Source organism: Arvicanthis niloticus, chromosome 1 (genome assembly GCF_011762505.2).
Source record: "Arvicanthis niloticus isolate mArvNil1 chromosome 1, mArvNil1.pat.X, whole genome shotgun sequence".
NCBI lineage: Eukaryota > Metazoa > Chordata > Mammalia > Rodentia > Muridae > Arvicanthis > Arvicanthis niloticus.
Window position 1 is genome coordinate 124,762,755 of NC_047658.1, and position 15,955 is coordinate 124,778,709.

Genomic DNA, 15,955 nt, shown 5'->3' on the forward strand with positions numbered 1-15,955 from the left:
GAGGTCACCTCCTTTAGCCAGACAGAAACCCCAGTGGAGCGACAGAGACACCAACCCACCCTCAAAACTTTCTACCCCAGATTTATACTGTCTACAAGGAATGCAGGCACAGGGGATGGAGCCAAGACTGAGGGAATGGCCAACCAATAACCAACCGGCCCAACTTGAGACCCATCCCATGAGTAATCCCTGACACTATCAATAATAATGTTATGCTTCCAGATAGGTGCATGTTGCCCTCTGAGAGGCTCCACCCAGCAGCTGACTCAGATACAGACACAGACACCAACACACAAACAGTGGATGGAGCTTGGGGACTGTTATGGAAGAATAGGGGAAGAATTACAGGCCCGAAGGGGATAGAAACTCTACAGGAAGACCAATAGAATCAACTAACCTGGACCCTTGGGGCTCTCAGAGAGTTAACTACCAACCAAAGAACATACACATACTTGGCTAGACCTAGGCCTCCCGCTCATATGTAGCAGATGAGCGGCTTGACCTCCGTGTGGGTCCTGAACAACTGGACAGCGGCTGTCCCAAAAGCTGTTGCCTGTACCTAGGGTATGTTCTCCCAGCTGGGCAGCCCTGACTAGCCTCAGTGGGAGAGGAAGCGCCTAGCCTCTCAGAGGCTTGAAGTGCCAGGGTTGGGGGGAAACCCAGGGGGTCCCCTACCCACTCAAACTAGACAGGGGTAGGGGAATAGAGGAAGGATTGTGAGAGGGGTGACCAAGAAGGGGGCAGTGAGTAGGATGTAAACTGAATAAGTAAGAACATTAATTAAAAAAAGAAAGTTACATTTTGAGGAGACTAGAGGAAGCCTTGAATGTATGAAGTCCTGAGAAATGTGGGTTGTTCACATGGTCCACTTATGCCAAGGAGCTTAGCCTCCGCTGCTTGGGAAAATGGCAAAGGGGATTGCCCTCTTCCCTGAGGAGTATGGGGGAATTGAGGCTAATGGGTAGAAAAGCCTCCCTCTGCTCCATGTTCTGCTGTTAAAAGTGTATTTATACCCCCCCTACACACACACACACACACACACACACACACATTTATAGCCCACAGAGACTGCTCTCACTAATGAGCTTAAACCTGTCTCTTTGGTCTGCTGCACCAAGGTAACCTGGTCTCTCTGTTCGAATTATGTATAATAAATGCACTAGGCTTCTAGGATTCTGCAGTTTCTTCACCAGAGAGCCCAGTTCTCCCAGTCCCAGCCTATATGTGTCTGTATGCCTTCCTGAATGTGTGTCTGTCTGTCTGTCTGTCTGTCTGTCTTTTCTTCATCTGCTCACCACTCAAGTCAGTCTGTACCTTGAGTTGTGCTGAATGTGGCAACATTTGTTGTTTCTTTCTGCATAGTACAAATACTACTTTTTAATTTTTCTTTAGTGTTCTATGCTTTATCAACATGTTACTTTTTACTGAATATAATATATTAGTAATTCCAAAAAAAATTACATAGTACAGGGGAAAGTCCAAGCACCTAAACACACAAAAGAGTGCATTGAGTTACAAGTCACAGCACTTAAGACTACAATGCCTAAAAGCTAAACTCCAACCTTATACTGATATTTTTTAGGATAGAGCTGAAACACTGTCCACCTTGGTATTTCTTTGAGAGATGTGGTACCTAGGGCTCACCAATTCAACTGGACTGGCTGGACTGGGCTTCAAGTATTTCCCTGTGTCCACGGCCCCACTCTAGGATTGCAGGCTGCTCTCTCCCAGCCCAGCTTTTTTTGGGGGAGGGGGGATATTTTATTTATTTACATTTCAGATGTTATCCCTTTCCCCATTTCTCCCCCAGATATCCCCTATCCCATCTCCCCTCCTCCTGCTTCTATGAGGAGGATGTGCCCCCACCCACCCATTCACTCCCACCTCCCCACCCTCAAATTCCCCAACACCAACACAGGAGCATCCAGCCTTCACAGGACCAAGGACCTCGTCTCCCACCTATGCCTGAAAAGACTATCTGGAGCCATGGGTCCTTCCATGCCTCTTCCCAGGCTGGTGGTTAGACCCTGGGAGCTCTGGTTGGTTGGTATTGTTGCTCTTCCCACGAGGTGGCAAACTTCTCTGGCTCCTTCAGTCTTCTCTCTAACTCCTCCATTGAGAATCACATGATCAGTTCAGTGGTTAGCTGTGAGCATCCGCCTCTGTATTTGTCAAGCTCTGGCAGACCTCAAAGGAGACAGCTATATCAGGCTCCTGTCAGCATGCACTTCCTGACATCCACAACAGTGCCTGCCTTTGGTGACTGCACACAGGATGGGTACCCAGATAGGGCAGTCTTGGGACGAACCCTCCTTAAGTTTCTGTCCCACATTTTGTCTCCATATTTGCTCCCATGAGTATTGTGTTACTCCTTCTAAGAAGGATTAATGCACCCATACTTTGTTCTTCCTTCTTCATGAGCTTCATGTGGTCTGTTAGTCATGTCTCAGATATTGTGAGCTTTTGGGCTAATATCCACTTACCAGTGAGTGCATACAATGTGTGTTCTTTTGTAACTGGGTTACCTCACTCAGGATGATATTTTCTAGTTCCATCCATTTGCCTAAAAATTTCATGAACTCATTGTTTTTAATAGCTGAGTAGTACTCCATTGTATAAATGTACCACATTTTCTGTATCCATTCCTCTGTTGAGGGACATCTGGGTTCTTTCCAGCTTCTGGCTATTATAAATAAGGCTGCTACAAATATAGAGGAGCATGTGTCCTTGTTATATGTTGGAGCATCTTTTGGGTATATGCCTGTAGGTAATTATCGCTGGAGATCGCAGGGTTCCTCAGTCTAGGCTGTGAGTAGTTGGCTGGGAACGCTCTGGGTTCCTCCAGCTGGAAGTTAGGCCCAGCTGCTGTGGCTCACTAAAGGCCTCTTCACGGTCCCAAAAACGCGAGAAAGTCCTTGGGTTTCCAAAACAGGTTAATTGGCATGAAGGATGGTAGATGGATCTGGATGCACCCCCCCCCCAAAAAAAAAAAAAAAAAAAAAAAAACTCAGGGCAGACCTGAGTTAAATAGGGAAGGAGAGAGGAGGGAGGGGTGGGGATGAATGCTTAATTGGCTCCACTCTCTGGCCTTCAGGTACCTCATTGGTTTGTAAATCTCTCTAGGGCTTGAGGCCTGTTAGTCACACCCTCCACTTGTGCCCTACATGACTGAAGGGTGCATGTTGAATGGAGATTAGATCTCCTGTCAGGAGCCTGGGTTCTGGGGGCATGGCCAAACACCCACAACCCAAGAACCAGGATACCCTTCCACAGCCCGACATATGCCTAGGAGTGGTATATCTGGGTCCTCAGGTAATACTATGTCCAATTTTCTGAGAAACTGCCAGAGTGGTTGTCCTAGTTTGCAATCTCACTAACAATGGAGGAGTGTTCTTCTTTTTCCATATCCTTGCTAGCATTTGCTGTCACCTGAGTTTTTGATCTTAGCCATTCTGACTGGTGTGAGGTTGAATATCAGAGTTGTTTTGATTTGCATTTCCCTGATGACTAAGGATGTTGAACATTTCTTTAGGTGCTTCTCAGCCATTGGAGTTTCCTCAGTTGAGAATACTTTGTTTAGCTCTGTACCTCATTTTTTAATAGGGTTGTTTGGTCCTCTGGAGTCTAGCTTCTTGAGATCTTTATATATATTGGATACTAGCTAGCTCTATCAAATTATTGTATGCATAGAATATTACTCTATCGAATGTAGGATTGGTAATGATCTTTTCCCAACCTGTTGGTTGCCATTTTGTCCTATTGACAGTATCCTTTGCTTTACAGAAGCTTTGCAATTTTATGAGGTCCGATTTGCTGATTCTTGATCTTAAAGCATAAGCCACTGGTGTCTGTTCAGGAACTTTTCCCCTGTACCCATGTGTTCGAGGCTCTTCCCCACTTTCTTTTCTATTAGTTTCAGTGTATCTGGTTTTATGTGGAGGTCCTTGATCCACTTGGACTTGAGCTTTGTAAAAGGAGATAAGAATGGATTGATTTGCATTCTTCTACATGCTGACCTCCAGTTGAACCAGCACCATTTGTTGAAAATACTATCTTTTTTCCAATTATAATAGACACCAATGATATTTAAACATATATTGGGTCATATATCAAAACTTATACTCTAACAAAAATCTTTCTTAAAAAAATGGAGTCATTTTATGACCTAAGAATCAAAATGTCATGAGCAAAAAGCTCTGTAACAAGCAACAACTAACTATTAACAAAACTCCTAGTTTAAGTCCACTTGGATTCACTGTTGAATACTATCAAATGTTTTTATTATTGAGAGAATACTTTATTGATTTCTATAATCACGTTCACATTAGTAAGACTTTACATATTTTAATACATTGCAGAACTCCTCTACACATGGAAAAATAATTTTAACATTTCTAGAGAAATGAATGGCTGATGATTTCTGTACAATATCAACTTAGCACAGACAACTCAATGTCAACACTCAGAACACTGAGAAACTTTTTGCCGAAGGAAATGGCACAGCTAAAGTTTCAAAATGTTTTAATTTAAAAAATGTATCAATAGCAGTAGAAGAATGCCAGTGATTCAAAGCATCCCGTAAGATAAAAAAAAAAAATGGGATAAATACTATCAAATTTCTTCAATTACACTGATGCTAAAGCAAAATGAACATACAACAGAAAAAATAAAACTGACCAATCTTCCTGGTGGACCTAGGTCTAAGCATGGAATTTATACTTTACACATGCCTAACATTTAAAGGTAATTGTATACAACATTTGTGTGTGCCTGTGTTTTTACACCATACCAAGTCAAATGTGGAATTATGTTGTCAGCAGTTAAAACATTTAAAAATTCTGAATTTCACATTCAGATTAGTGCTACTTAACCTATAAAGAAAATAAATGTATACTTACTTTATGGCTTGTGCTCCTGGTCTTTGCACAATTGAAGTACTAAGTCCTTCCACTACAATGTTTAACAGCTCTGGCTTTTGGCGATTTTCTCTTAGAAAAATAGACATACTTTTCAAGTGAACAAAAAACTTCAAGGCTTCAAACTAGAGAATATTCAGAATGAAACAGACATGGAGATGGAGAGAGATGTGTAAACAAAACAATCTTATTTGTGTAACTCCCGAGTTCTCAAAACCAAAAGCAATCCCTCATCTACCAAAGAAATAACTACAATAACAACTCTGTCTATAGTTGGGAAATTAAGATAAACACTGTATTTATAAATACTAAAAAGACCACAGCAACATATAATTTCTGGAAGAATTAGAGCAGGCACATCTAACATTAAAAGATATAAAGCAAGAAAAATATCTTACTGTTTTTGGCAAGGTTGGATCAACTGCTGTTTCACTATAACCAATTGCTTCATAAAGTAATGATTTTTCTTCAGGTGTCAACATTTCTTCAAGAACTAAAATCATAAATAAGTGTTTTATGGTCTTACTACTACCAATATAAAACAAACATAATTTACCTAGCTTCGTAAATAAATAATTTTAGATTTTTGTTTTATTTGTGTGTGTGTTCACCACAGAATGTGTGTGAAGGTCAAGAGAACAATTTTAAGAAGTTGATTCTCTCCCACTGTGTGGGACCTAAAGGACCAAATTCAGATCACCAAATTTGGAAACAAACACAATAACTACTCAGCCATCTTGCTGGCCCACAAATTTTATTGTTATTACAATATCTTTTATAAGTAATTCTTATATATTTGTGTTGGCAATTTTAGAAATGATTCTGAAGTTACTAATCAAAACTTGGGCAATATAATTTTTTCAATGTCTGTTTTAAGCAAGAACTTACTGGCACTGTGTTAATCAATACAAAGTAGTAAATATACTATCTTAATTTTCTCTCAATTTACAGATAGATAAAATAGAATAGCCACCTAACTTAGTCATGTTGACAACAAGTGACAAATCCAAGATGCATGATATATATAAGTCCCTAACACTGCAAAGCTATGATCTTCATTATCTGAGTAAAAACCATATCGTCAGTAATCTCAGCTATCCAGAGTCTGAGTCAGAAAGACACGGTGTTTAAGCTCAGCTGCAGCAACAAAAAAAGACCTCACAGAAAAAAAAACCAAAAACCTGTTTACTTAACATAAGGCAGCCACTCAGTGGTACAATGCATGCCAGAGTATAAGCAAGGCCCTGGGCTTACTCCACAGCAAGTACACATACATGTTCCAAAAAGAGAGGGAAGAAAAAAAAAAACCTTCCCAAGAAGCAACTTCAAGAAAGCTTTCCAGCATCTTAGATCACTGCACCAAATGCACCCAGTATACAGCTCTTCTGCAGCATCAGGAGGGCTGTTTCAACTATTTTATTGAACACATATTTGAAGATAATAGTAATTTTATAATTATCAATTTATCATCATGAATACATATTTACATATCTGTTTTCATTAGAAAACTTCTTGAAAAATGTTATGTCAACACTTGATTAACTATACTAATGTAAAATGAAATGAACATACTTCCAGGTTTAACATCTTGTTGTTGATTAGCATTTGATCCTGACCACGTCCACAACCAGGGAAACCATCCTGCATTACCTTCTGGATCTTTTATTCCTTCTTTGTAAATTTTAGATCCAGCTTTCTTCACCTAAAATAAGAAAATTTTCCAATAGATAAGAAATCATCCTTGCTTTAGCAATCAAAAGAAATGTAAGCAGGATATTTCCAAAATGAATCTATTTTAGGTGGAATAAATGTAAATAAATGTATATACTAACAATATAACATAGTAGCTGTTAACATTTACCAAACAAGGCTTTGGAATAATACATGGTTCTCCTTGTGGCCTAACAAGAAACAGAAATTGCAGGCAAATGGAATTAGCTTTGCATCTACATATGAACTCTGAAGTTTTATAAGCCTAATTACTTAACAAGCAATTTCTGTCTTATTTTAATAAGTGTTACAAAAACTTATATAACATTTTCTTAATACACAAAAAGCGTATCTAAACTCGAGAAAACAGTGTTCTGCACAATAATGATATTACATTGTCATATCAATACATTTATTTTTATTAATTTAATGATAATCTGAAATTACCTCAACTTCTGCCTGTTGTCTAGCTATGGTTATATTAAAAACATCCAAGCTTTTCTCCAACTCCTGAAAATATAGGAAAAAATGTGTTAATTGTATATTAATTTCATATATTCCACTTTAGAATATAAGCTACTACACTAAGGAAAGACAGTGGGAAACAGAAAATAGAAAACCATCAGTATGTTATCGCTTACACTCTGGGATGTGAGATGTATTCACATAAACACACACTGATACACACACATATAGGAGCTTGGAAATTAGAACAGAGTAACTTATGAACATAGAAATCATCCCTGACATGAGCACACTGTTACAATCTTTACAAATATATACAGAAATTCATTCAGAAAGATACATACATGCACTGATTAAAATGTCCTTCATCTGGGTTTTAATTTCAAATAAGGGTAAACACATCAAAACCATTAACTAATAATGTAATAAATCCTTCATCTTATATGCATAGTTTATGCTATTATTAAGATTTTCAAGTAGGCATACATGTACTTGAACTCTGTTTTAAAAAAACTACTATAACTTTTCTGCTTTTCCAAGTTGTTACAGCTATGGACCCAAACTGAGACACATTATACTCCTCTCACCTCTGTGCCTTCCCAGGATTACTTGCAAGTTTCAGGGTCAAACTTTCTCCTCTACAACAAGCAACTATGACTTACTTTTTCTCTAGCCAACAGCATAACACAGAATTGTGCTATCCAGTATACTTAAGAGGATTCTGGTTAAGACCATAACTAAGGAATTATGAAAAACACCTAAAAGGCCTCTCAACCCAAGAATTCCTCATTGCTCCTTATCTTCAGAAAGTCATCTATGTTAAAACTGAAAGAAAAATGTAAAAATTCAATCTCTGCAGAATTTTCCACTACAAATCCATCTAGACTCCAGGCCTTTTATTATACAACACAACTAAAGTAATAAGTAAAAGTACAAAAATACCCAAATAAGAGAGACAGAGCATGGTCAGTAAAAAGCAGACTAAGTAATTAAAAAGCAGCAGTCACTAAAAACTGGGAGAAGGGTCTGGGAGGTAGCTCAGCAGGTGAGGGTGCTTGCTACCACACCTGACTATCTTGATCCCTTGAACTCACATGGTAGGAGAAAAAAAAGACTCCAAGTTATCCTCTGACATGCACTATAGTGAACATGCACACGCACACAAACACAAATAAATATTAAAAAAAAACAAAGACAGACAGACAGACAGACAAGGGGAAATTATGTACGGTAAAATATTAAATGATTGTTTTTAAAATGCTAACCTCCAAAGACATGAGAATTTCAGGAGATGGCTTCTTACTTGTTAACTTTTTCTTATAAAATTCTCTGTATCGTTTCATTTTGTATCTATGGTTTTTAATGTGCTCCCATGACCACATCCGTAAACTGGGACAAACATTTACTTCAAGAATACTATGTATAGCATAAGCCCACCTAGTTAAAAGAGAAAGAGACCCCATAATTAAACCCAAATCAACAATAACAAAACAACTTAATTTATTTTCTCTAACATGAATAACAACTACAATGAGACTATGAAAACAGTATATATCTAGACATTCTATTTATAGTAACATTCCATTGATTATTACTAGCTCTTACAACATAAAAATAAACAAAACATTCAATTTTGTTAAAAAAAAAAAAAAAAACTAACTTAAGGCATAAGGAGAAATTTGATCAATAATTATAGAAAAAGTTACCTAAAAAGGGGACTAAAAGTTCTAGAAATTTAACTATAACTAAAAAAAATAAGATTTTAAAAATTTAAACATAAAATTACACAGATAAGATTCCCAGAACCATCTCGGGTACTAAAGTTCAAGCTGAATTAATACAGGTCTAAAGTGTCAAATAGAGAAGTCTGGAAGAAGAAAAAAAACAGGAATTGGGAGGGAAATGCTATCCTGATCCTTCTATACTACATGAAAGTACAGTACTTAAAGATTTCTAGTTGTAAATTCCATTTTGAAAATTTCTTGAATCAATTCATTAACACATAAACCTACATATATTTCTAGCCCCAAATCAGTTGGCACCAACTCTTAGAACAGCTTTAAAAAACATAGTAAAATTAGCTTTGATACATTATTAAATATTAAAAACATTAGAAATAATGAACATTTGCTAAAACTTCCCAACAACCAAAGTGCTCACCACTCTTTGGCATGGAGGTGGAGAGGCACACTGGGCTTGAACTTTCTGTATGGAAGGTTTTGTGTCATCATGTCAATTGACTCGAGAAGTTCCATGAGACTGAAATACTAGGAAAAGACAGTTAACACTCTTAAGTATTTCCAGGTTCCTGTTCAGCTACTGAAGGTGAAAGTTAAATTATCAAGTTTTAAAGGAAACGTTATAAGAGTATGAATTTTAAATAACATTTAAATCATAACATAGCTTTTATCAAACAATAACTCAATCTAAATGTCATCAAAGAAAATCACCTGTGGTTTATTAAACTCAATTGTTATGGTGTGTAACTCAATAGCCAGATTTATTTTGGGGTCAGAAAAGTCAAAATCTGATCGTCGATTCATCTGAAGTTTGGCATTAGCAGATATAGGTCGAAAAACTGAAAAATAATACAAATTGAAAAAAATTAACAGTTTTATTTAAAACCTCTTCAAGCACTAACTAGATCAGCAATAAAGACTTTTGCACCTCTATCACAGCCTCTCCACAGTCCTCAGTATCCACACTACTTTGGTTAGAAAACTCTTCACAAGTTAGTTGAGAAGAATCTATTTTAGTTCTAGATTTAATTTAAAGAATATTAGAAAGATTGTATTTATCATTGACTCTACTTTATGATAGTCTTTCCATAAACTGTTGATCCTTACAATTTGCACAAACATGTGTCCAGGATTACCAGCCCAGATCAAATGATAGCAGCAACAGTAACAAGTCTGAGAGAGCAGCAACAGTGTAATCTAGACAAGGCACAATACTGAACCATAATCTAAGTTGTATATAAAAACAATACGTGTTTGTTTTAACCACCCAGCACATCTTTTATACATTAAACATAAATATTCTTTGTGTGAATACAAATCCATACTTGAACATTATTAATCTATGCATCACTGATTTGCCACCTCTCTTCCACCCTTCACCTTTGACTTAGATACTCAGTTCTAATCTTACCCTGCTAAAATTAAAGCTCACTTTATTTCTTCCTTATTTTTAATAAACACAAACATAAAAGTTAGACATAGTAATGTGATCCATGTACTTTTTTGACACATATACCTTGTAATTATACAGTGGTATAATTATATTTTTATAATTAATGTAAACATTAGTTAATATCAGTTCAAACATATCTGGTTAATTTTTTATCAATTTTTTAATGATAAAAATTTCAACAGATTTTTTTTATTGCTTTTAAAAAACTTATTTGGGGGTTTGGAGAATGCTCAGAGAAGCTAGATGAGCACATCAGATCCCTTGGAAATGCAGTTCCAGGTACTTGTGAGCTGCACATGGGTACTAGAATCCAAACTCTAGTCCTCACCACTAGGCGGCAAGCACTCTTAACCAGCTCAGCCATTTCTCTAGCCTCACTTTCTAGCTTTCTGGAAGACACATATTGTACCTATTCAGGCTACTGTGAAATAGCACACCAGATCTCTTTGCTCCTACCTAAAAGTAGCTTGATACCTAGTGAGGATCCTTTCCCCACTTCTCCTGCAATCTTCCTCTCACCAGTTATTTTAACCACCCCTCAATAACACTGCCCTTCTTACTCCAGCAGTACTTGCAGAGCAAAACCCACCAACTCCACACCTGGAACTAACAGCACAATGTAGCCAGTTTTGAAATGTAACCAAAAATTCCAACAACAAAATGTTGAGAAGATTATGTTTTGATTTTATTAAGTTGAAAGTATGTGTGTATATATACATATATATATTTATGTAGCAGAGTATTTGTCCTGCAAGTTGGGAGGAGCAAGGTGGGAAGAGTAAGGAGAGGAAGAGTAGTAGTAAGAAAAGGAAGAGGAGAAGGAAGAGGAGCAGCTAGGGAAGAGAAGACAAGAGAGCGGGGAACATGGAAGCGGATGTGTGCCTGTCTCTAGCAGTCAAAGGTGGTTGATATATCTAGGTTGGGTATTGGGTTACACTTCTGATTGTGTGGGCATCTTGTTACTGAGCACTACAAAACATATAAAGCCTTTGGATAATCTAAACATTAGAGTCTCATTTCTACCGGCTCATGTGGATGGTGGGATGGTCTGGGCTAAGCCCAGCATTGTGGAGACAGCATGGAAGATTGGCAGAGCCATCTCCCACACTGCCATCTCATGGGTGCCAGGGCCGGTGTTTCTGGCTGGCTGTTTCTAGCTGTGGCATGGGTGTAGCCTCTGGCTGCTTCCAGCTGTGGAGCGCTTGACTTCAGGCCAAAGCTGGCAGCTTGAGCTAGGCAGAGCCACTGCTGCTTAGATAGTCGGCCCAAGAAATTGCCATTTTAAAATATTACAGCAACATATTTAACTAAGGGAAACATTAATATAAAATAACCCAGTATATCAGCAATATTAACATGATAGTTTGTATTAATTTTTCTAATTATATTTTTATTTTATCTAATAACTTACCAAAATCATAACCTTCTGGAACAATATTTTCATTGACAATACCATTTTTTAAGGCTTCCTATTAAAGACAAATAGTTGTTATTTATATTTATGTAAATATACCTTTACCCTAAAAATTTATATTATCTACAAGAGTATTAAAAAGCAACTGAAAAATAATTCAAAGTTTACCAGAATAAAATTTTTAACTGGCTAAGCAATGTATTATTAACTATTATAAAAGAATGTTCCAGTTAATTATGTTTCTAAAACTCCTACTGGATTTTGTTTACAAGCGATACTAAATCTAGGATTGGTATGGGTTAAACATTATACAAAATATAATACAACAAATATGCACATAAATCTTTACTTACCAATGATTCATCATAATCATTCAGATAAAACATCTGAGAGTTCACATTCCAGTAAGCAAAGAGATTATCTAATCGGATTAGCTGAAAATAAAATGTTCATTATGTCTGTTACTTTTTTTAGTAAATTTTTAAGTTTTCCTATGCTCAGAAGTCTCAAGTAATCAAGTCTTATTCTAAGTAACACAAATAGACATAATTCACATGTCTACACACACACACACACACACATCACCATTTGTCTAAAATTCCCTTGGGAAGTCCATGGGATAGAATTTATTTTACCTTCCGAACCAGTTTTTCAGTCTCATCATGTAAACATGGAATCCAATATTGATCAGTTGTCTGAAGAGGGGAGAGTGGAAAAAGAGCAGGTCATTATCATATCCTAAGACCAATTTCCCATGAAAATGCCTTTGAAAACATATCTATCATTTAGTCAAAAACAGTATTATCAGACCACTAACACTAACCCTTTGCTTTCAAAGAACTCACTGGTCAAAAATAAACAGAAATGAGCAATTTCAAAGAGGTAATTTTGAAGGCCCAATATACAGCAGACAAAAAAATGGCAAAAAAAAAAAGTCAAACTCAAAGATATACCAGATATGATAACTAACCTAACACTTGTTGAAAGGACTCCTTTCAACAGCTTTACAGTCCATGAACAGATACTACTTGTTGAAAGGCAAGATGATAGAGTTGGATCTGTTAGCTTGTTAGTTTTGGTTTTGTTTCTTTGTTTCATATTGATCGGTTTTGTTTGGTTTTTGTTGTTGTTGTTTTCGTTCATATTTTAAAAGAGGCCCAAGATATGGCCAGAGAATGAAACACAGGAGAGAAAAAATGAAAAACCAAATGTTACTTAGATTCAGCTTTCAAAGGTTTTATACACACTATAAAGACAAGACTTCAGATTTTAAACTCAAAATAATCAAAGTCACTGAGGACAAGGCCAGGTGCATACTGAAGAATACTTGTCAAGGAATGCTGAAGAAGGCCCCAGGTTCAAACCAAAACACTTAAAATTTTTAGAAATAAGAAATGGGAAATACAGTAATCAAATCCTGGTTTGCATATGGTTTTTTTCTTTCAAAACAGAGTCTGGTTATGGAGCCCAGATGGCCTTGAGCACATAATCCTACTTCAGCTTCCAGAGTGTTGGATAACATTTGCCAGATCCTTGATATTAGAGAGATGGTCCCACTGCTGTGTGAAGAACTGACTAGAAGAATGTATCCCAAACTTTAGCATGAATTATGCTTACTGGGGGTGACTTTTAAAGCACAGATTTCATACTAAAGAAGTGGCTTGGTGGTAGACTGCTTATCTAACATGCCAAGCCCCACCATAGCAACAACTAGTAATAAACATACTAGGAAACATATATCAGAATCCCAAGCCAAGAGACTGTATGAATCTCGTATGGCAGACAAGTTTCCAGGAACCTACACAGTTACTAATGAAAGGCACTGTCTGTAGGGCTGCAGAGATGACTTAGTGGTTAGAGCGAGGATGGCTGTTCAGAGGACCAGGCTTCAGTTCCCAGCACTGACACTGTGACTCACAATCACCTGTTCCTCCAGTTCCATGCAATCCAACACTCCTCCCTCTGAGTTCTGTGGGCTCCTGTCGTGTGTATATGGTGCACATAAATAAACTCAGGCACACACAAATACACATAAAGATTTTCAATAAGTAAAACTACTGTTGTTATTGTAGCAATAATTTTCATATTACTAAATATAAATAGTAATTCTCTATATTTTTCAACGCCACCAGCACTGACAATAGACATTATCCACTGTTACCTAGTAATATCTGGGTCTCTTCCTCAAGCCTCGATCTTTTCTTTTTTACTTGCAGAACCATGTTAAAAAACAAAAACAAAACAAAAAAGCAAAAAAAAAAAAAAAAACTATACACAAAAACAAGTAGAAAATGAGATACTGCACTGGAGTTAATCTGAACTGAATTATATATAGCTACAAAGATAAAAATGAAAAACGTAGTAAAATTAAGAGAGGTAACTTACAGAAGAACCATGTAAAATACCTGTAGCAACTTAAAAAGTTAGACTGACAGTTTTGGAAATGAGCATATACTTACTCCTCAATTCCAATCAAGTCTAATGTCTTCCTAAATCAGTTCTACACAGCCAACCAAACACATACCTGGCATATTTCTGACACTGACATAATTATATATCTAACTATACTACACAATTTAAAAGTTACACTTTCTTTTTGAACCAAGTACCTGAAGGCTGAGATTTTGAAGGGAAATACCAAAAGAGAGTGGTTTGTCTCGATTTGTGATCTGAAGAAAAACAAAATAAATTACTTAGATGGTTTGTCAATTGAACAAAAATCCCTTCATAGAAACAACCAAATATCTTATTTCAAATATTCAAAAACATTATTTTTCAGGACAATTATGCTCTATTTTTTTCTAAACACAAAGTTATATGTCATTGAGTAGAGGCAAAAGCAAGCCTGCTTTCCTCTAGAATCTAAACCTTTGGACAGTCCTTTACTCCAGGCTCCTCTTTCCTCTAGAACCTGAACCTTTGGACAGTCCTTTACTCCAGGCTCCTCTTTCCTCTAGAACCTGAACCTTTGGACAGTCCTTTACTCCAGGCTCCTCTTTCCTCTAGAACCTAAACCTTTGGACAGTCCTTTACTCCAGGCTCCTCTTTCCTCTAGAACCTGAACCTTTGGACAGTCCTTTACTCCAGGCTCCTCTTTGATAACTTCTATTCTCCTTAAGAACAAATCAGGCAAAATGCAAGGCCCTGGTCTCAGCACCAGACTGCAGCTAAGCAAACCAAGGTAGGAAATCAACATTGCTACCTATGTGGGCCCAGTTCAGTGGGCACAAGCCCCAACTTTTGCCAGAAAAAAAATACTTTATTTGCACATAAATTCTCCACCAATGTGTTTAAAAATATCAATCTCTATGCACTTTAGAATGTAAAATAATAGTAAATACTTTAGACTCAAAGTCATACTACTTTGAGCATTTTTTAAATAGACTTGGTCTTTCCATGTATACACTGAATTTTGTTTTATTTTGTTTTGTTTTGTTTCAATCTCAGGCTCTTCTGTCATCTTTTAAGCTGCAAGCACCTGGAAGCTCTCTCACATCCATAACCACTGAGTGCATCTCATAGATGTGACAGTATTAGTTCATGAAACTTGTGTTATAACTTTATTTTAAAAGGGGAAAGGAGAAAGGTGCATGCAAAGATTTATGTATATTTTCATTGTAAAAATCCAACTTTTTGTTAAGTTTTAATTGTTAAAAAAAAAAGTATGTTTGAATCCAAGGAGGCTCTTTAAAAGAGTCATTTCTTTCAAGAACCAAGAGAAAACCAGGTCAACGACATAATTCTCGAGGTCACATGCACTGGAGTTGTGCCTTTTCTACCACACAGGATTCAGTAAACTTGTCAAAAATGTTACAGCTTTTTAAAAAATGATACAGCAACACTTAATGCAAATGGAATGGTTATCTTTAATTGTGAACTTGCCACAATTTGGAATCATCTGAGCAGAAGATCACAGTGAGGAACTGTCAAGATTAGGTTGGTCGGTGGGCATGTGTCACAAGACAACGTGTGTATGGTAGGGTAATTGTCTTGATGATGTTAACTGGCATGCAGCTCTCTGTGGGTGACACCACCCCCTGGGTTTGGGCCCTATGCTGTGTCAGGGTGGCAAAAGTGAGCTGAATAGAGGTGTGAATATTCACTCCATCTCAGCTTTGACAAATGTGCATGCAACTCTCTGCTTCATGTTCTTGCCCCGACTTTCTGCAATAATGAACTGTGACCTGAATTGTAGCCAGTAAAACATTTCTCTCTTAAAGATGCTTTTGTCAGGCCCCCTACACATTTGTAGCAGAGT

General features: G+C 37.1%; 1 protein-coding gene across 5 annotated transcripts in view; it reads right to left on the reverse strand.

The window, feature by feature from the left end:
- The window catches only part of Vps13a (vacuolar protein sorting 13 homolog A), a 191,713-nt gene that overhangs the window by 149,508 nt on the left and 26,250 nt on the right, over positions 1 to 15,955 (reverse strand). For all 5 annotated transcript variants that reach the window (XR_013105785.1, XM_076918218.1, XM_034498455.2 and 2 more), the window contains exons 7-17: positions 14,307 to 14,366; positions 12,333 to 12,392; positions 12,051 to 12,131; positions 11,695 to 11,752; positions 9,542 to 9,669; positions 9,252 to 9,358; positions 8,357 to 8,528; positions 7,074 to 7,136; positions 6,489 to 6,618; positions 5,315 to 5,409; positions 4,899 to 5,041 (exon numbers count right to left, since the gene is read on the reverse strand). Coding sequence is in view for 4 of the 5 variants with exons in the window: in XM_076918218.1 (XP_076774333.1) it covers positions 4,899 to 5,041; positions 5,315 to 5,409; positions 6,489 to 6,618; positions 7,074 to 7,136; positions 8,357 to 8,528; positions 9,252 to 9,358; positions 9,542 to 9,669; positions 11,695 to 11,752; positions 12,051 to 12,131; positions 12,333 to 12,392; positions 14,307 to 14,366 (1,097 nt within the window). In the remaining variant the exon portion in view is untranslated. The remainder of the gene's footprint in view (positions 1 to 4,898; positions 5,042 to 5,314; positions 5,410 to 6,488; positions 6,619 to 7,073; positions 7,137 to 8,356; positions 8,529 to 9,251; positions 9,359 to 9,541; positions 9,670 to 11,694; positions 11,753 to 12,050; positions 12,132 to 12,332; positions 12,393 to 14,306; positions 14,367 to 15,955) is intronic.